The sequence below is a fragment of the Rhinoderma darwinii genome, chromosome 6 (assembly GCF_050947455.1).
Source record: "Rhinoderma darwinii isolate aRhiDar2 chromosome 6, aRhiDar2.hap1, whole genome shotgun sequence".
NCBI lineage: Eukaryota > Metazoa > Chordata > Amphibia > Anura > Rhinodermatidae > Rhinoderma > Rhinoderma darwinii.
In genome coordinates this window covers 146,312,806-146,334,252 of record NC_134692.1, presented here as the reverse complement: position 1 = coordinate 146,334,252, position 21,447 = coordinate 146,312,806, and the positions used below count along the sequence as shown (strand labels likewise).

The window sequence follows — 21,447 nt, the reverse complement described above, 5'->3', positions numbered from 1 at the left end:
ACTGGATCTGTCTCCCCCCAGGCTTAACGATGGCACTGACTAGTACAGTCCTTATCAGTCTCCCTCAGGCTCCTCAGTTCCAGCTCCAAAGCAGCCAGTGTTTTTTATCTTCCACAACCTCCACAGCCGCGTTTATGTCCTTCCCCTCCGGTAGCAGCAACACTTTTCTTCTAGTAATCAGAAAGCACGCAGCGCTCAGGTCACGTCAGCTTCCTCCCAACACGGCACATCACTCTGCAGACTATCTCTTGTATGGTGAAAGTGCCGCCCCAGGCGTGATGTGACGCGGGTGTATTCGTGTGCTCCATCACCCTGTTACAGAGCAACACATGCAGCCCACAATGGCATCTGGGCCGGACATCCCAACGCCGTAACTTAATACATGAAGAAGCCAAGCGCCTTGCAAAAGTGATCAATAAAGGCCAAACATGAAATATGTCTTCGGTGGTCGGATTATCCACCCTCTTCTCCAATGCAGCAAATCTTCTCCCATCTTTGCCAGACAGTGGTCGGTTCTACCACTGCACAAGTGCCACCTAGTGGAGGGAACGATAAGACAGGAGCAACAACAGACAAAATAGCAGGACAATAGCGCTTAAAGGCGCAGTACGCCATCTGAACATTAGATTTGGATTTAAGGCCACCGTAGGCTCTTCTAGATATATTGCGATCACTACTACAGAGGTTTCCATTCTTAACATTTCTTGAATATCGCGCCATACGGTCAAAAATGTATATGTTAAGCGTATACGTCTTATCAACATGGCTGAAAAGTCAGCTCGTGCGGCTGATCCAATTCCTTCTGATTGTATCTGTGGAGTCTTAACTTTATCAGTCTCCTTCTCACACATGTTAAAGGGGAAACTTCACGGCGATTCATCAGGACTGGCACAATTATTATCTCTGACTAGAAAAATGATGGAAGACCAAGATTTGTATTCATGCAAATTCTTAACATCTACAATTTCTTCTGAGTAATGATGAAAAAATAAACTAAAATGATGCAAATTGTATTTTTATTTTCACCTTTCATGCCTTTCCCCGTTTTCCATATTAACCCCGTAATGAACAGGCCTATTTTGGCCTTAATGACAAGGCGCTCTTCTTCGTTCTTTCAATGTCACATTGCACGAGTCAGAACTTTTTGACTTTTTTATTTTTTTCCTTGACACGGCCATATGACCGCTTGTTTTTTGTGGGATAAGTTAAAGCTTTCAATGACTCCATTTTTGGGTTCATATAATATATTGATTAACTTTTTTAACTTTTTTTGGAAAGGAATTAAAGAAACCCTGATATTCCAGCATTGTTTTTCACGTTTTAATTCTACGCTGTTTACTATTCGGTATAAATAACTTGTTACCTTTATTCTATGAGTCGGTACAATTAGGGCAAAACCAATTATGTATTTGTTTTAAGTTTTACTACAAAATAAAAACACTTTTAAACAAAAATGATTTGTTTTTGCATTCCCGCAGTCCAAGAGCCGTAACTTTTTAGTTTTTCTGTAGATGTAGCCGTGTGGGGGCTTGTGTTTTTGCAAGATGAGGTGTAGTTTTTATTGGTACCATTTTGGAGTACATGGAACTTATTGATTAACTTTTATACAAAAATTTGGGGGGGAAATTGAAAAAAAAACAAAACATTTCCGCCGTAGTTTTTCACATTTTTTCTACATGTGAACTGCACTGCGGAATGGTGCTCAGTGTTGGACATACACTTTAATATGGTGATTTACCCCAAATAACCTGCTACCTGAACTATGGATTCACCCCAATGTGCCCGTGTCGACGGCTAGTGGACTTGTTTCTTGATTCTAATGATTTCCAGGCCCATTTCTGGAGTACAATATTCCATAATTATACAGTATGAAGTTATTCTCCGGTGCCACTGACCTAAAAATCTGTTATAACAAACTGGAACTAATGGGACTCACCCAAAAAGACACCGGTCTGGATTTTGTGGGATTTTGATCTCCAGTAGAATTAACCCCGTATGATTATTATGCTGTCGGCAGTAGAATAATTTGAAGATTTTCCCCTTTATTTATTCCTTTAATTGCAGACGTGGGCTCCCGCACATATCCTTATTACACCATTAGAAAAGGTCTAAACAAGGAGACTTATGTCCTCTGGGTCCTCCAGTGGAAAGACGTTAAAGGAATATATAGGGACTAGAACGGAGGGAGCACGTTCATAGGAGAGGAGGATTCATTATAAGATGTACTGTAGTAATTCATGATATAACCGTGTCACTGAGCTCAGATGTACATTTATGAGAGCGCACAGGGAGGTCAGACAGGACAACGTGGCTATAAGTATACGGACATCTGTAAAGACCTTCTTCCCGTATACAATACACAACACATGCAGATATTATCTTAACACTTTCAAAAAACCATAAACTGCACTCTTTAATTTGGGATTTCCAAAGATTAAAATTAAAGATTGAGAAGTTGGATAGGTCAGGACGATTATCCAGAGGACGGAGTATACGGGTGAATTAAGAATGACTGAGACTGAAGTTCCTATGACTGTTACGATAGAGAATATGATGTCTAAGATCACCCGTATGACCATTGTCCTGACCGCCCGCGAATGTCCCTGCAGCTGGGCAGACGTTAGGTGGGAGTCACGGCCCCCCATTCTCCACATGTGTCTTAATAAAGTTGTCACACTGAGCCCAATGGAGACACAAGTCATGGAGAAGGGAACACTAAAGCCAAAAAGTGAGCTGCAGATAATGTAGTAATAGTTGACAATGAACCTGCGACCAGACGTCGTGCAGTACGTTACATTATGGGGAATATCCAGGGTGGTTGTCCAGTATAATGGCAAATTCATTGCAGTGGAGACCAAGACAGACCCAATTATTAGTTGGGGAAAAAAAGCGAAGAACTTTGCTTTTATCTTAAGGAGAAACCAGTGGGAGAAATTAACCAGCCGAACACAGCAGAATATGGAGAGCCAGGTGGTGTTCCAAATATTGACTTCAATGAGTGTGAATTCGAGAGAAAAGAGAAATAATAAAAAGTTTTTGTCTAACAAATATGAATAAAAAGTCTCAAAAATGGTATCAACGATCAAGGTGGCTTGGAGGAGGATGTTTACCAGCCCAATAAGGAAGAGGATTTTATTGTGCGTTTCGGAGGTGGCGTTATCCCTCCAGAATCTGAAATTCAGCAGGACAATGATGGAGTTAAGGAAGGTCCCGCAGACCCCAGTGATGACCATTACAATAAATCTTACAATCTTCAGAGCTAATCTCATCATCTTTCAGTCGTGATCTGCTCCCGACCTGAATATTTACTGGAGAAGTCAGCAGCTCGATGTTCACATTCTACTAATAAGAAAAACCAATGGATGCAAATTCCTGCAGTATCAGCATCAGACTCACAGGTAAATGATATCTAATCAGGGATACAGGTAAATGATATCCAATCAGGGTTCAGCTTCTGAAGCTCCATCACCTGATACTTCTTTATTTCCCTGCAGGACGGTTTCCATCTGGTGACATTTTCCACATCAACAAAATAGAAATGGAAAAGGGAATTTAATAGCTGAACATCTCTAACAGGGAAGGGAGGAATGGGCGGAAATTGTACATCTCCGGGCACAACCACCATTTCTGTTCACCTTGACAAGATGAAATCATTATATGGATCTTTAAAAGAATTGTCTCATCTGGACAATCTCCGTCCCCACTCCAGACCTTCCTCTATGTGGCAGAACGTGGAGCCGCTATGTAAGCCGATGAGAATCGCTCTGAATGACCAGCATGTAATGCCGGCCGTGGCTTCCCCCAGCGATAAACGTTGATAGTCGAGGAGTAGAGAAGTCGGACAGCTTCTTTTTATAAGGGAGACAATCTAAGGTGAATAAAGTTAAATGTTGATGTTTCAAAAACGAATACTGTACATTGTGCCTTCATTTTGTTAAGGTTTTCATACTGTCTTTCTGCGCCTCACAAAACGTAACTTTTAGAAGAGGATGACTGCTGACAATGCCCATTGTTCCCTCATTTAAGACAAAAAAGGCTCATTTAAGACACCGTGAGTAACGAGAGTAGTGAACGAGCCGAGTCAAACCAGGAGTGTACGAGGTACCAAAAGCAGAGCAGGAGAGTAGTCAGTAAAGCCAGGGTCAATATGAAGCAGAGGTCAATAGTACTAGCAGGAGCAGCAGAGCCAGGAAACAAGACAGAATCACAGGCAAAGGAAGAGCAGGAAATTAAGGTATAAATAGACTGAGGGCAGGAGCTAGTTCCGTCTGGCCAGGCTGTGATAGGTTCTCCCACTCCTCAGCCTACCAGCCTGAGTGGTAGCAGATCGAGTCACTCTATCAGACCTAAGAGCAGATGCAGACTGATTAATCACGGGCGTCGACACAGAAGCTGTGTCTGGCAGATCCTCTACAGTACCCGCCCCTTTTATGAGGGGCCACTGGACCCTTCCTAGGTGGACCTGGCTTATTGGGGAACCGAAGATGGAACCTCCTGAGCAATACCCCAGCGTGAACATCCCAGGCGGGTACCTCTCTGACTCGGATAAGGTTATAAGCCCCCCGAAGATCAAACTTAGAGAACCATTGGGCCCCCTGAACCTGATTAAAGAGATCAGGAATCAAAGGAAGGGGATACTGGTTCCTTACTATGACCTTATTCAAGTTTCGGTAATCGATACACGGCCTAAGACCACCATCCTTCTTCCCTACGAAGAAGAAGCCAGCACCTACCGGAGAAGTAGAGGGGCAAATGTAACCCTTGGCCAGGCATTCCTGGATATACTCTCTCATGGCTTCCCGTTCGGGACAAGAGAGATTAAATATCCTACCCTTAGGGAGCTTAGCTCCTGGTACCAAATCGATGCGCAATCGTATTCTCTATGAGGAGGTAACACTTCGGAGGCCTCCCTAGAGAAAACATCAGCGAAGTCCTGAACAAACTCAGGTAGCGTGTTCACCTCCTCAGGGGGAGAAATAGAATTAAAATATACCTTTTATTATAGTAACTCGCTAAAAACAGGGGTAACACACCACTGTGAAAAAGCCCCACCGTGTATATTAAAAAATTATTAAACAGTAAACACTGAATCATTTAGATAAGTATATCTCAGTGTTTATACCGATATTCACCGGAATCAGCATTTAACCTGGGCACAACAATAGTACGAGCCCCAAGAACACACCAGGGTCCGTGATCAACACCGGAATCTCCTAGCGCTGGGTCCACCACAATGCTACTGTCCCCTATGCAACAATCCCATATACAAAAACGACCCTACGCGTTTCAAATACTCATCCTCAGGGGTCCGTATCTTGGTCACTCTGGCCTAATTACCAGTGATAGAATATTCAACAGCAGATATTCTGCTGCGCATCACGGAAGGATGCTCGCGATGCCCCCCTCGTACTTGGCGGCGCTGTACGAACTAACCAATCACAGCGCCCCCTGAATTCGTGACACCTGTCCATGTGACTCCCGGCCGTCAGCTGACAACCAAGAATCATCATCGACCGCATCTGAACGAACACGCAGTCGCAGTGGAAGCCACGGACGCATCGCCCATGCTGCCAAGAAAGAGCCAGGTAAGAGCAGAACGATATAGAATATGGGGTATATCTTGCGGGACAGTTACCCACCGCAAGTGGACTACCTCAAAACAACTCTTTTATTGTAAACACATATTGGATAGATGAATGCGGTGTCCCTCACATTACGAAATTGGATTAAAAACCTGTTAGACACGACCTAGCCAAATGGCCATATCAATCAGAGTGCACTATGCAGAACACCCACCCACCCGTTAAAGCAACCAAATATTAGCCCGGCTGCTTAAAGATGGATGATATTGCATGTTAAATAAAGCACGTGTAATTAGTCTGCTCGTTTAGACCCGCTGGTTGTGTACATGCCAGTCTGTGGATCCATTGGGCTTCCTTGCGTAGAATTAGATTGTCCCAGTCGCCTCCTCTTTTTGGAGGTCTAATAAGTTCAATTGCTTGAAACTTTAAACATTCTGCACGACCCTGGTGTTTAGCATGTACGTGTTTCGATATCGGGGTATCCCTAGTATGGACAATATCTCCAACATGCTCCCTTATCCGGCGCCAAAATTGTCGCACCGTTTTACCCACATAATTAAGGGGGCATGGACATGTGATAAGGTAAACCACCCCCGCTGTTTTGCAGTTGACAAAATCACGAATGTCGTACTCCTCTTGTGTTGCGACACTCGTAAACCTGTTCCCTTTAAGGATGAAGTCGCAGGCCTTGCAGCTACCACATCTATATGTACCTGGTGTTTGTCTATCCAGCCATGTGCCCCTCGGTATAATAGGGTCAAAACAACTATGCATGACTCTATCCCTAATGTTCTTCCCTCTCCGATACGTGACTGAGGGCCATTGTGTGATCTGGTCTGCCAAATCTATATCAGCACTGAGAATACGCCAGTACCTTTTAAGGATTTGCATGATGTCATTTTGTTTCGAATCATAAGTACCTATGAGTCTCGTAACTCGTTCTTAAAGGACAATCCCACAGCACTGTTCAAGAAGGAGCTTCTGGGCATTTTGAGCGATGCAAAGAGCAGATCCTTGATCAGTGCTAGTGAGTTTGGTTTCCTGTTCCCACAGTTTCCCATCATGGCATGTTTTTATAGCCTGCCCAAAATCCACAAAGGGTATCCCCCCTTACGTGGCAGACCTATTGTTTCAGGCATAAACAATTTAACCCAGAACGTGAGTACATATGTAGATCAGGTGTTGCGTCCGTTTGTTTTGGGTCTCACATCATATGTACGTGACACCATGGATGTTCTGAAACAAATTGAAGGTATTACTTTGGAACATAACACATTGTTGGCTAGCCTGGATGTTTGATGCGTTGTACTCGTCCATTCCACATAAACTAGGGTGTGAGGCGGTCGAATACTTCCTTAGATCTAGGGGTACTCAGTTTGTAGCCCACAACCAGTTTGTTTTGCAGTTACTGCACTTTGTTCTTGAAAAAAATATATTTATCTTTGAAGACAAGATTTTTCACCAGCAATGTGGCACAGCAATGGGGAGTCCTACTGCTCCCACCTATGCAAATTTATTTCTTGGCTGGTGGGAGGAGACAATTGTCTTTGGGGATAAATTTGCCAAATGGACTTCGTCAATTGGAATATGGATTAGATATATTGATGACGTGCTGCTGTTTTGGAACTCAACAGCTGAGGAGTTCAATAATTTTGTAGCAGCCCTCAACACCAATGATATAGGGCTAAGGTTCACGTGTGAGATTAGTGATCAAGAACTGTCCTTTCTAGATTTAAAAATTACAAAAACAATGGAAGGCACAATTCGCACCAAGGTACACTGGAAGGAAACAGCAACCAATAGTTTCTTACAATGGAACAGTTGTCATCCCTATTCCCTCAAACGTGGCATTCCAAAAGGCCAATTTATGAGAGTCCGCCGGAATTGTAGTTCCATGGGTGATTTTGAGAGTCAGGCACAGGAGCTCAAAATCAGATTGAAGGACAGAGGTTTCCCCATGGGTGTAATCAGGAAGGCCTATGAGGGAGCGAGGGACGCAGACAGGCAAAGTCTCCTTGTTCCTAAAAAACGTAAAGAAGAACGAGTTACGAGACTCATAGGTACTTATGATTCGAAACAAAATGACATCATGCAAATCCTTAAAAGGTACTGGCGTATTCTCAGTGCTGATATAGATTTGGCAGACCAGATCACACAATGGCCCTCAGTCACGTATCGGAGAGGGAAGAACATTAGGGATAGAGTCATGCATAGTTGTTTTGACCCTATTATACCGAGGGGCACATGGCTGGATAGACAAACACCAGGTACATATAGATGTGGTAGCTGCAAGGCCTGCGACTTCATCCTTAAAGGGAACAGGTTTACGAGTGTCGCAACACAAGAGGAGTACGACATTCGTGATTTTGTCAACTGCAAAACAGCGGGGGTGGTTTACCTTATCACATGTCCATGCCCCCTTAATTATGTGGGTAAAACGGTGCGACAATTTTGGCGCCGGATAAGGGAGCATGTTGGAGATATTGTCCATACTAGGGATACCCCGATATCGAAACACGTACATGCTAAACACCAGGGTCGTGCAGAATGTTTAAAGTTTCAAGCAATTGAACTTATTAGACCTCCAAAAAGAGGAGGCGACTGGGACAATCTAATTCTACGCAAGGAAGCCCAATGGATCCACAGACTGGCATGTACACAACCAGCGGGTCTAAACGAGCAGACTAATTATACGTGCTTTATTTAACATGCAATATCATCCATCTTTAAGCAGCCGGGCTAATATTTGGTTGCTTTAACGGGTGGGTGGGTGTTCTGCATAGTGCACTCTGATTGATATGGCCATTTGGCTAGGTCGTGTCTAACAGGTTTTTAATCCAATTTCGTAATGTGAGGGACACCGCATTCATCTATCCAATATGTGTTTACAATAAAAGAGTTGTTTTGAGGTAGTCCACTTGCGGTGGGTAACTGTCCCGCAAGATATACCCCATATTCTATATCGTTCTGCTCTTACCTGGCTCTTTCTTGGCAGCATGGGCGATGCGTCCGTGGCTTCCACTGCGCCTGCGTGTTCGTTCAGATGCGGTCGATGATGATTCTTGGTTGTCAGCTGACGGCCGGGAGTCACATGGACAGGTGTCACGAATTCAGGGGTCGCTGTGATTGGTTAGTTCGTACAGCGCCGCCAAGTACGAGGGGTGGAGTTTGGTGCTTATAGCAACTCAGTGCCCGAAATGAAGTATGCCGCTGACATCGACGCGAGCATCCTTCCGTGATGCGCAGCAGAATATCTGCTGTTGAATATTCTATCGCTGGTAATTAGGCCAGAGTGACCAAGATACGGACCCCTCGGGATGAGTATTTGAAACGCGTAGGGTCGTTTTTGTATATGGGATTGTTGCATAGGGGACAGTAGCATTGTGGTGGACCCAGCGCTAGGAGATTCCGGTGTTGATCACGGACCCTGGTGTGTTCTTGGGGCTCGTACTATTGTTGTGCCCAGGTTAAATGCTGATTCCGGTGAATATCGGTATAAACACTGAGATATACTTATCTAAATGATTCAGTGTTTACTGTTTAATAATTTTTTAATATACACGGTGGGGCTTTTTCACAGTGGTGTGTTACCCCTGTTTTTAGCGAGTTACTATAATAAAAGGTATATTTTACTCAAATGTCACTTCAGTGAATTTCCAAATTTTTCTATATTGTGGGAGCACAATTATATATACTATTTAATACAGTGAATTTTTGGAGAAATAGAATTAACAGAAAAACATGACGTCAAGCATTCATTACCCCATTTGGTTAGCTCCCCAGTATTCCAGTCAAACGTGGGATTATGCATCTGCAACCAGGGAAGGCCTAAAACCAAATCGGACAATAATCCCTGCATCACCAGTACAGAGCACTGCTCCAAATGCATGGAGCCAACAAGGAGTTCAAAAACAGGGGTATGCTGTGTAAAATAACCATTAGCAAGAGGAGTGGAGTCGATACCCACTACCGGGACATGTTTAGGCAAATCAATCAATGGCAAAGCTAGAGACATAGCAAATTCCACAGACATGATATTAGTAGAGGACCCTGAATCCACGAAGGCACTGCCGGTAGCAGACCTACCCTCAAAAGAGACCTGAAAGGGATGCAAGATCTAATTAGGTTTCATACTTACGGGAAATACCATTGCACCCAAGTGACCTCCCCGATGATCACTTAAGGCGCGGAAGATTTCTGGCTGCTTATTCTTACGCCTAGAACAGTTGTTCACTTGATGCTTGTCATCCCCACAGTAGAAGCAGAGACCATTCTTCCTGCGGAGCTCTCTACGTTGTTGGGGAGACACGGAGGCCCCGAGTTGCATTGGTTCATCCGAGTTTTACCGTGGAAGAACGAAGCAACAGAACCTCAGGAGCCATCATGGGGAGCCAGAGGAGAAGGCACAAAAACGTTCAAGTCGTCGTTCCCTGAGACGTCGGTCAAGACGTACCGCTAAAGCCATAACCTGATCTAGAGAGTCAGAAGAGGGATAGCTGACTAATAGGTCTTTCAGGGCGCTCGACAGATCCAATCTAAACTGGCACCTCAAGGCAGGATCATTCATTCCAGCGAGAAGCTACACACCACTTCCTAAAGTCAGAACAATACTCCTCAACGGGTCTCTTACGTAAGGTCACCAGCTGACTCTCGGCAAAGGCAGTCTTGTCAGTCTCGTCATAGATGAGCCCGAGAGCAGAAAAAAAAGGTCAACAGAGAAAAGTTCAGGGGCGTCAGGAGCCAAGGAGAAGGCCCATTCTTGGGGGCCGTCCTGGAGCCAGGAGACAATTATACCCACTCGCTGGCTCTCAGAACCTGAGGAGTGGGGCCTTAGACGGAAATAGAGCCTACAACTCTCCCGAAAGGAGAAAAAAATATTTCGGTCCCCTGAGAACCGGTCAGGCAACTTGAGATGGGGTACAGGAGGTGAGGTGGAGGGCACTATCTGGTTAGCATCACGCTGGTCGCCCCTCTGAGCAAGGGATTGGACCTGTAGGGAGAGACCCTGCATTTGCTGAGCCAGGGTCTCAAGGGGGCCCATAGTTGTGTAAGGACCAGGGTTGAAAAGGTATATGGGCCTGTGATTATGTAATGTCGGGGTAGGGAGACAGACAGGTGAGCCCTAATCTACCCGCCACTCAGTCCCTGCCTACTTGCACGGCCCGTCCTAGGCGACGGCGTACAACTGGGTGACGGTCCCTACTCTCAATAAGTGCACGACAGACCATCAGGCAAGGGTACACAGAAGCTAAGGGAAATGGGGCAGTTGCCCACGGCAACACCGTGAGCAACAAGAGTAGTGAACGAGGTACCAAACGAAGAGCAGGAGCGTAATCAGTAAAGCCAGGGTCAATTTGAAGCAGAGGTCAATAGTACTAGCAGGAACAGCAGAGCCAGGAAACAAGACAGAATCACAGGCAAAGGAAGAGCAGGAAATTAAGGTATAAATAGACCGAGGGCGGGAGCTAGAACTGTCTGGCCAGGCTGTGATAGGTTCTCCCACTCCTCAGCCTACCAGCCTGAGTGGTAGCAGATCGAGTCACTGAATCAGACCTAAGAGCAGGTGCAGACTGATTAACCACGGGCGTCTACACAGAAGCTGTGTCTGGCAGATCCTTTACAACACTCATATACCTCAACATTTTCCCAAAAATTTACTTACCTGAAAGCTGTCATTTTTAGAGATGTACCCCTGTCCCCTATTAGGTCACAGGTAAAGCTTGTTAAAAGAAAAGGTTACTCACCTTTTAAATCAACCTGTGTGGCTACAGATGGCAGTGTTTGTGGCACTATCTACAGGTGGCACTGTGTATGTCACTATCTACAGGTGGCACTGTGTGTGGCACTATCTACAGGTGGCACTGTGTGTGGCACTATCTAAAGGTGGCACTGTGTGTGGCACTATCTACAGGTGGCACTGTGTGTGGCACTATCTACAGGTGGCAGTGTGTGTGGCACTATCTACAGGTGGCACTGTGTGTGGCACTATCTACAGGTGGCACTGTGTGGGGCAATATCTACAGATGGCAATGTGTCTGGCAATATCTACAGATGGCAGTGTGTGTGTGTCACTATCTACAGGTAGCACTGTGTGTGTCACTATCTACAGGTGGCACTGTGTGGGGCATTATCTACAGGTAGCACTGTGCGTGGCAATATCTACAGATGGCAGTGTGTGTGGCACTATCTACAGGTAGCACTGTGTGTGTCACTATCTACAGGTGGCACTGTGTGTGGCACTATCTACAGGTGGCACTGTGTGTGGCACTATCTACAGATGGCACTGTGTGTGGCACTATCTACATGGGGCAATGTGTGTGGCAATATCTACAGGGTGCACTGTCCACAGGGGCCAATGTGTACGGCACTATTACTTGTATGGTTCACAGGCTATGGCACTACTTTTATGGAGGAATAGCGTGTGGTTCTATTTTTATAGGACGCTGTGTGTGTGACACGAGTCCATTCAGGGGGCAAAGTGTGTGTGTGTGTGTGTGTGGGGGGGGGGGGGGGGGGGGGGGGATTTGGCCGGCATTCATCTAATGTGTTTTGCCACCTTTACCAAAAAGACTTCGAAACTCTGCATGTAAAATAAAACTTTGTATTTTGCCAGCCCCCCATAACCACACTCACACCCTCTTTTTTACACTTGCTAACCTGGATGGTATTTTTGGGTGGGAAATCTTAGAATTGCTACAACTGACAACTATTGCGGTTGAAGAGACGTCAGGTTCCATGAGACTGGCCAAAAGTGGAATTACATTCTTTTAACTGGAGTTTCCCAATAAAGGCCTTGGATGTTTAAGGATTTCTATTTAAACCTTCATTGTCTTCAACAGCAGAAATAATGTCCCTCAATAGCAAAATTATAGAAATTGTAAGTCAGAGAACTGCTCATTTCTAGAGGTAATACATTTCCGAGGTAGTTCGGTACACCGTATTACAGGACCGCAGCCCAGGTTATAGAGGTTTTAGGATATTGTTCTACTGAGGTAACGGAACAATTTATTATTATGCATTTGAGTTTGGCCGGAGTAACGTTGTCTTGATGAAAAGTGAGATAAACTAAGGTCCAGCTCACATCTGCGTTGGTGGCTTCTCCGTCGCAGATTACGCAGAAAATACTGGAAACTATTTCTGGTAAAACCACAGACACCCCGAAGGAAAACCGAGGTAATCCATTAAAGTCAATGGGTTCCCTCGACTGCCAGTGGTGTCCATGGTGCAGCGGAATGAACTGACTTTCAAGTCTTGCCTTTCATCTACAGCCTTTCATTAGCTTCCATCTCTACTGCATCAGCGACCTGAAAAACACTACTCCAGACCACTATTACCCCCTAGTCCAAACCCCCATATCATTTAGCCCCTGCCCTTACCCCTCTATCCCCCAGATTTTGCCCTCATCGTACATCCACACTTACCAGTCTTTCCATGTGAATATCGTAATTGTGTTTTTTCATAGAGTCCGTTCTAGGTACATTTTTGGAAGAAGTATAAAGTGTTTTAGAAAACTTAAATTAGGTCTTTTTTACATTTCCTAAGGATTTCTTGAACATTTGGGAGATTTCTTTATTATCACGCTTTGTTATTTTAGGTTTGGTGGATTTTGTGGTTGTTACACTTTAACCTCATACATCGTTTTTGACATGACTATGTTTTGGACGCGAATTGCAGCCGATAGTACCGGAAACCCGCTTTGACCGCTTTGACCCTTTTTACACTTGGGGCTTTAGAGGTTTCACTGAGACTTGCATATTATTTACCATCTTTTATGACATACTTGTGGGTGGTATGATGAGATATTTTGTTAACCTGAGGTAACAGTAAAAAAAAACTGTTCTGAAACAAAGAAAAAAATACTTTTGCATTTTCTTTGTAGAAATGATCCCTGAAACGATGGAGAGCACAATGGTGTCCAAAAAGCTGAAAGAGAATCATGAAGGAAAGCAGTGAAAGGGTTACATAGTTCCATATTTGCATATATGAAAATTGAAGCATCAGAAAGTTTATACTGGTGATACACATGACTAATAATTAAGGAGTCACGAGACCATTGCTTTGGTTACTGTCATAGACGACACATCAACCTCCCACCCAGAGCGGCATTTACCCCAGACCTGGACCTTTCTACCGAAGGATCATCACCCAGGGGCGCTCTTCTAGATTTACTTGTATTTTGTTTGTTATTTGAGCAGCATCTTCTACACATACAAGAAATCTGCATGGGAAAGCCACGGCCTGAAATGCATTGAGCCGCCATCACTGACCACCAGGATGAGATAAGTCCGAGCCGTGACATAACATTTCCTCCAGTTCTTGACGTGAATATCTAACATGGAGATTTTTCTTGTTCTTCTTCTTCTGGAGGTCATGACCGGCTTGTCCTCCAGCGTCTTTACAATCATTTGTCTTTCTATTGCCAGTTTTCAAAAGACAAATGTTCTTCCATTGTACAGGATCTTGACATCTCTGAATGTTTCCAACGTGCTCTACATCATATTTATGTCGGCTTATATGTTCACCAGCTCCACGTGGCCACATGTGTACGGGGTAGGTTCTGTGTTTTTCTTCATCTCCTTCATGACCGTGTTCAGCATTTCATCCAGTTCATGGCTCACTGCTACTCTTTGCTTCTTCTACTTCTTGAAGATCATACCTTCCCGGCCTGGAGTTCTCATGAACATAAGGAGTAAAATGAAGGCCCTGGCCTGGAGGTTGATATTGATGGTCGAAGCCGTGTCCATTGGTGGAAGTTTCCTATCAATCATTATTTCACTTCAAAATGCAAATGAGAAAAACTCAACTACAAATGTGGTTAAGCCAATGGATGGACATATGAGACATACACTGAAATTATCATATATTGTCCTGATGCTTAGTTCTCTGCCAATGGTGGTGATCATAATGACGATGGTTGCCAGCGCTTGGTTCCTCAAACAGCATAACTGCCAGATGAAGAGGAATAACGGCTCCCTGGTCAACGCCAATGTGAGAGATTATCAAAGTGTCATCCAGAACATGATGGGTCTCCTGATCTTCTATCTGCTGGTTTTTCTTGCTATAATCTTACTCACACTAGAAATATTTGATGCCGGAAGTGGAGGATACTGGTTATGTGCAATGTCACTGCTGTCATTTCCCACAGGGCAATCCGCACTTCTTATCTATAGTAACCCAAAACTGATGCAGATACTGAAGGAGCTGTTCTTGGCACTCACTTGTAGAGTCTCAGGAGACTGACTCTTTATAACACATAATGTCCATCTTCTCAGCTACGTGTCTTACCCGCCCCGGTCTTACATGGCTCTTATGTACTAGTTTCTATGCTACGTTCCCAGGATGTCTAACATACCCTAGTTGGCAATTTTCTTTGGTTCAGTGGAGGTCGACTTTTCAAGAAATGTAGGAATAATGGCTCACCTGTCCCAGCAAGGCTTAAAATGTCCAGACGAGAAGCGATGTTTATTCTGCTGGTTCCCCTTGTACAACCCCCAACGCTGCACAAATAAAAATATCAACTTATCCAAAACTCCGGAAGACTCACTCACTCATTGTAAGACGGATACAAGAACATTTCATGGACCTACTGTATGAAGATTTGTAACCTGACCGAGCATTTCCCTCCCGCTTATGCAATGTTTGCATTTGACCTGTCCACATATAGAATCCCATTTTGCATGTATTCAAATGCCATATCCTAAACAAGACAAGTGAACTAGGACTAGATGATGGAATACGACTCCTCCATGGCTGCTTTAGAAAATGGAAGGGAAAATAAATCAGAAAAATAGCTGAAACGACCTGAATAGACTCGAGACGCGGCATGACATGAGCTGAGCCGCCACCAGATCCTTCACTACAACTCCGACAACTGGGGAAGACACGTTCTTGGTCCGAGCTGTCGGGACAACCTTCTCCTGACATGAGTCATCTGATTACAGGAACCCTTCTGGGTATATTACTACTCGAGGCCGTGATCGGATTGTCCTCCAATGTCTTCATTATACTTTGTATTTCTATCATTGGCTACCAGAAAAAAAGAATGGCCACCAACAACAAGATTCTGATATACCTGAATGTTTCTAACATGTGCTACACCCTTCTTTCGTCTGTGGACTTTCTCCTGAAATGCCTGTGGCCACGGCTGTATAGCACCACGTATGTGTACCACGTCATCTTGTATATGATGTTGTACAGCATTACATCCAGTCTGTGGCTCACTGCTGGACTTTGTGTCTTCTACTTCATAAAGATCCTACCTTCTCAGCCCGGGGTCCTCACCACATTGAAGAGTAGGATCGGCGCCATTGTCTGGTGGTTGATATTTACGGCAGAATTGATGTCTCTTGGTGGAAGTTTTCTATCAATACTTATTTCTGATCAACAAATCCAAAATAATTCGTACAGAAATATGGTGGAAACAACAGAGAACAGCAGACGACGGATCCAATTCTCCAATGTCAACCTATTTCTCAACTGCCTGCCGTTCCTGATAATAATGGCGACCACCATTGGCAGCGTGCGGTTCCTCAAACTCTACAACCATCAGATTCAGAAGAACATGGCGACTTCCGGAAACAGCAGCGTGAGAGATTTCCGTAGCGTGGTCCAGACCATGCTGGGACTCTTGTCTTTCTATGGGGTCCTCTTCTTCTCCGTTATCATTTATGCCCTGGAAGCGTTTGCTCATCTGAGTTGGGTGTATTGGGTTTGCAAGATGATATTTTTCTCCTGTTCAGCAGTTCAGTCCGCCATTTTTATCTGTGGTAACCCCAAAATGAAAGAGACCTTGAAACGTTTATCCCCATTGTAAATCAGCGCAGTTATATGAGCCGACAAGTTACCCAGCGAGTGTAGAACATTTCCCATAAGTTGTTGCCTTCATATAATAAAGTAGAGATAGTTGTCGTTATGTTTCACCGTTTCATTTCTCCTCCAAACTCTTTTTTCTTTTGTATAAACTACGAGAATTATCAGCGCACAATAACACATTGTTCAAAGTGACAACTTGTTTCTATTGGTCGGGGCACAGTCTTGTGATTGCCTCATGTTGTTCTATCATAGACAATAAAATAAGAACTTTAAGAAATATTCCATTTTCAGCCAATAAAATGTATCAATTCCTTGTCCTTTTCAAAATCTCTGCTTGCTGTCTTTTAATAGGAATCCCTATCCCTCATATATATGTAATGTTAAATGCATCCTATTGGTCCGTCTTATGAAATCCTGCCAACATTTTTAAACCAATTAAAGAATCGCTGTCATTTTGCACAACTTTCTACTTAGAGACAGGACCGGAGTTGTGGCCGGGGGGTGCAGACCCCGCTATTATGTGGAACACATCGGCTGCGGCTCCTGCGGCTTCTCTGGGAGAGATCAATCTGCTCATTCACCACATTCAATGGCACCAAACAAACGGTGACAATTCCACTAAACCCCATTCACGATATTTCTGCCGCGTCTCTTCCCATTGTCAGTGTTCAGCGCTTGTAAACTTCTTCTCTCTGTAGAGACGGGGAAAGAAAAACATCTCAGCGGAGAAAAAACTCAATTACAAAAAAATAAAATGGACCTTGTTTTCTCATTGCTTCACTAACATATCCGCCAGCGCTGTTCACATCAGTTTCTGTCCCCAGGAGCTGACAATCTAATATTCCGATCTCAGAAATACACTATTGATAATTTCAGACCAGGGCTTCTCAACCTTTGTTCTATATGGTGACGTCTGGGCCTCAATTTATTGAATAGCTGTTTTTAGATTTTTTGGACACATGACGTCATCACGATGGCCGCACACATTTCATTGCTGTCAGTCACTCGTCCAGTCGACAGCTTCCCCCGTAACTGCAGCGCAGATATGAATTCTGGGCTCGTCTGAGCGTGCGTGTCTATTTCAACGGAGAGGGGGGATGTGGTGTCTAGTGGCGGTTTATCAACCGCAGGAACAAAGGATCGGGCATCTTGGGCCGGGATTTTTTTGCAGGACGAAACTCTGCCTCAAAATTCCGTTTGGAATTTTGAGGCATATTTTCCTCTGCCTTTACGCCGAATTTCGCGGCAATTTTCGCGCACAGCCATTGAGCGCCACGGGCATAAAACGCAGCAAAATAGGCTTTCTCTGCCTCCCATGGATGTTAATGGGAAGTCAAAGGTGTAAACGCCCGTAGATAGGGCATGTCCCTTCTTTTAAATCAATGGGAGGCATTTTCAGCCATTTTTTGGGCGCATTTTGTGGCGGGGTTTCTGCGTCAAAAAACTTGTCAAAAACTCCCCCTTACAAATCCAACATACCCGATCGGTCCTACCCCCGAACCGTTCTTAGGCCTCCTTCACACGGGGCTTTTCTCTGGCGACTTCATTCGTGGCGTTTTTACATTTATTGTTATTTTGTGTCCATATCTAGAGCACGTCGCAATATGAAGAAAATGACACTGACCCTAAAAGGCTACAAGAAAGCCACGAACCAAAGCGCTGTACATGTGGACATTCCCATCCTTTACCACCAACTTTGAAGTAACTTTATAGAAAAACCTAGAAAGGTTATCCAATTAGATCACCTAGAAAAGATGCAAAGATTGTTATCCACGGGGCCGGCCAAATAGATAGTATGAAAAAAGAAAAAAAGAGAACAGATATTGGACATAAAGCAGCACAAAGTTTGAGTCAAGGCAATTAACCATATTAACTACATAGCATAGTCCAAGGACAGGAGTCAGAGACGTACAAGGAAAGACATTGTATCTGAAAAGTATCATTTAACAGGATCAGCCGAGAAAATAATCACATCATGAATTGCTAAATCCGAATCCAGGACAGAACACACAGTGCAGTACAATTACATCAGTATGGAACTGGTTAAACAATCCTGATATACTTATCTATTTTTGTATATTATTGCAATCGAGGGGCCCCTTCGATATATCGGTTGTATGTTCGGCCAAATAGGTGTCCTCAATAAGGATACGATGAGCCTGTGTCCATTTGTCGTTGTTAGAAACACAGAGTCCCTCAAGCAACACCTCCAGTTGTAAGAAAGAAATCTCTTTTCTGAAATGATCCATTCCTCGGATTCGACCAGCTTGGTCCAACTTCAGCCACCTGTGTAAGGCGCAGCTCCACTCCCGGCACGGAGTAAACGGTGAGTTCCCGATTTCGTGCTTTAGAACGGGATAAATGAGGGAATTATGTTCCCAATATTTCTCACCCAGCAAGGTGATCCAGCACCGACCTCCTTGTTTTATCGATCTGCGCCCGTATATAATCATTCAATTTGCGGCACAAGACCAGATAGTATTGACCCAGCATGGATCAACCTGGGATCAGCTCAAAAGCAGGTACACTGGGCGTGACGTCAAAACACCCACGTGTCAAGATAAATTGTCATTGGCTAACGCGTTTCATCCACTCAGGGACTTCATCAGAGCCGGTATCCACATCCAATTGTTAGGGTATGTTCACACGGCCTATTTACGGACGTAATTCGGACGTATTAACCCCCGAATTATGTCCGAAATTACGGCTTGAAAGCGTTGACAAACATCTGCCCATAATGAAAAAACTATAAACAAAAAGAACTAAAATATAAATAACAAAACAAAAAACAAAAACAGGGAAAGGAAGAGGGAGCGGAAAAAATGAAATAAAATAACAAAATTCAACAAAAATCTATTAAATAAAATTTAAATAAATATAAAAATAAAAATAAAAAATTATAAATAATAAATAAAAATAATAAAGAATAAAAATAAATATAAATATATAAAAAAAATAATAATAAAAATAAAATAAAATGGAATACAATAAAATAAAAAAATATTTTTATGTATATGGCACACTGTCTGTTGGCAAAGTTAATGTACTGAATCCCCCATAATTTAAATAAGGGATCCCTCAGGCTATATATGGCTATCCCCAGGCCGCCCCAAGTGGCACGGAATGCGGTAGTGATCCCACAAACCAACCCCCCGAGGCCACAGGGAGCCAGTTAGGGACAAGCGATATGCAGTCCCAGGCCGGGTCCCCATCAACCCCAAAGGAAAAGAAGGCATAATCAGAGATCCACATCCAACCAAAGGAACGAACAGCGAATCATCCCAAATATAACCCGCGGTCATAAATCCAAATAAAGTAATAAATGTCTCCATTGCAAAATCAATATTGTCAAATAGAGAATTGTCAATAATCATATTTTATATAGGATAGACAAAAGAAGAAGATCAATGGGGACAAACATGTCATGAAACATGAAAAACAATAGTTATTTATTGAATGGGCTGGATATATATGAGAGGACTAACCGCAGGTGACAGTTACATATGAAAAGGACAAAATGAGGATGGAAATTAGAGGGGGGGGAACATTTCTTTAGGCCTCATGCACACGACCGTAAAAACTCCCGTTATTACGGGTCGTAATTACGACCTGGCCATAGACTGGCCATAGACTTCTATTGGCCACGGGTACCTTCCCGTTTTCGTACGGGAAGGTGCCCGTGCCGTTGAAAAAGATAGAACATGTTCTATTTTTTTATTTTACGGGTTGTGCTACTATACTTTATAATGGGAGCACGGTCCGGAAAAACGGCCGGCTGCCCGTGGCCGGCCGTGCCCGGCCATGCCCGTAATTACGAGTCGTAATTACGGGCAAGGTCGTGTACATGGGGCCTTAGGGAAGGTTTAGACACCGGTATACAGTCATCAAACCTAAAATACCCCAATTAAAAAGAGAGAACACGAATCAAAGGAACATATTTAATTTCATTATTGAGACCACCTGGGGCCAATGTCCCAATGTATAGATCCACATGGTCTCCTGTTGTAAAAGTAACTTGTTCCTGTCTCCTCCCCGCCTATCCCCAATTAGTGAGTAAATACCCATATACCTCCCGCCAGAAGGAGATTGTTGATGATGGGTTTTAGAGTGAACTGCCAGGGGGCTCTTCATTTCACCTCTTCTATCCGATAGGTGTTCACTTATACGTATCTGGAGTTCACGGATGGTTCTCCCTATATACATCTTATTACAGGGACAGGTTATACAATATACCACCATGCAAGAACGACAATCTATGAAGGTTTGTACTCGAAACTCTTTTTCCCCTTTGGCATCTTTAAACCTGTCTGTTTTAAGGGCATATTTCCAGCAGTTCCCACCCTTAAACATGCCTTTTGGTCTATTTTTAAGCCAGTCCTGGTTCTCCTTTGTTTTCCTTCTAAATTCTGAGCAAACTAGAATGTCTCCAAGATTTGGAGCTCTTTTTGAGACCATACTCGGTGATGAGCCAACCAAGCTCTTAATTTTAGGGTTAAGTGTCAAGTGTGACCAATTTTTTAACATGAGGTTACGCAGAATCTCCCAATGTGAGCCGTACCTTGATATGAAACGCACCCTATCAGCTTTTGGAGTTACTTTTTTCAGTTTTTTTTCCCCCAGGATTTCCTTTCTATTCATTCTCAGAGATCGCTCGTACCCCCGTTTTATTGTCTTTCGAGAATAACCTCTCGATTGAAATCTCTCGGATAATTCCACAGCTTCAGTATTAAATTGTTCCAATTTTGAACAATTCCTTCTTATTCTGATAAATTCACCCACCGGAATTCCCCTAATTTGAGAGGGGGGATGATGGCTACTTGCTGAGAGGAGAGTGTTGCCTGCCGTAGGTTTGCGATAGGTGGATGTCATTAGTCCGCTGTTCTCCTTGTATATGTTTAAATCATGGAATTGTACTTTTTTACACAAAATCCTACCTAGAGTGTGCTGGTTTATGTCCAATATCTGTTTTCTAACTTTGAAGTAACACCTGGCCGCCGCACAAAAAAACGGTGAAAAACTCCACAGAAAACGTGAGTAAGCGCTGTGTGTGAAC

The 21,447-nt window shown here is 43.7% G+C and overlaps 2 protein-coding genes across 2 annotated transcripts; one reads left to right on the top strand and one right to left on the bottom strand.

The window, feature by feature from the left end:
- Positions 1–2,375: 2,375 nt before the first annotated feature.
- LOC142656706 (taste receptor type 2 member 40-like) lies at positions 2,376–3,269 on the bottom strand. Its single transcript, XM_075831633.1, has one exon. It carries the CDS (start codon positions 3,267–3,269, stop codon positions 2,376–2,378), a length of 894 nt encoding a protein of 297 aa, XP_075687748.1.
- A 10,893-nt stretch (positions 3,270–14,162) lies between these two features.
- Positions 14,163–14,822, top strand: LOC142656705 (taste receptor type 2 member 40-like). The gene has a single exon (XM_075831632.1). It carries the CDS (start codon positions 14,163–14,165, stop codon positions 14,820–14,822), a length of 660 nt encoding a protein of 219 aa, XP_075687747.1.
- Positions 14,823–21,447: the final 6,625 nt, after the last annotated feature.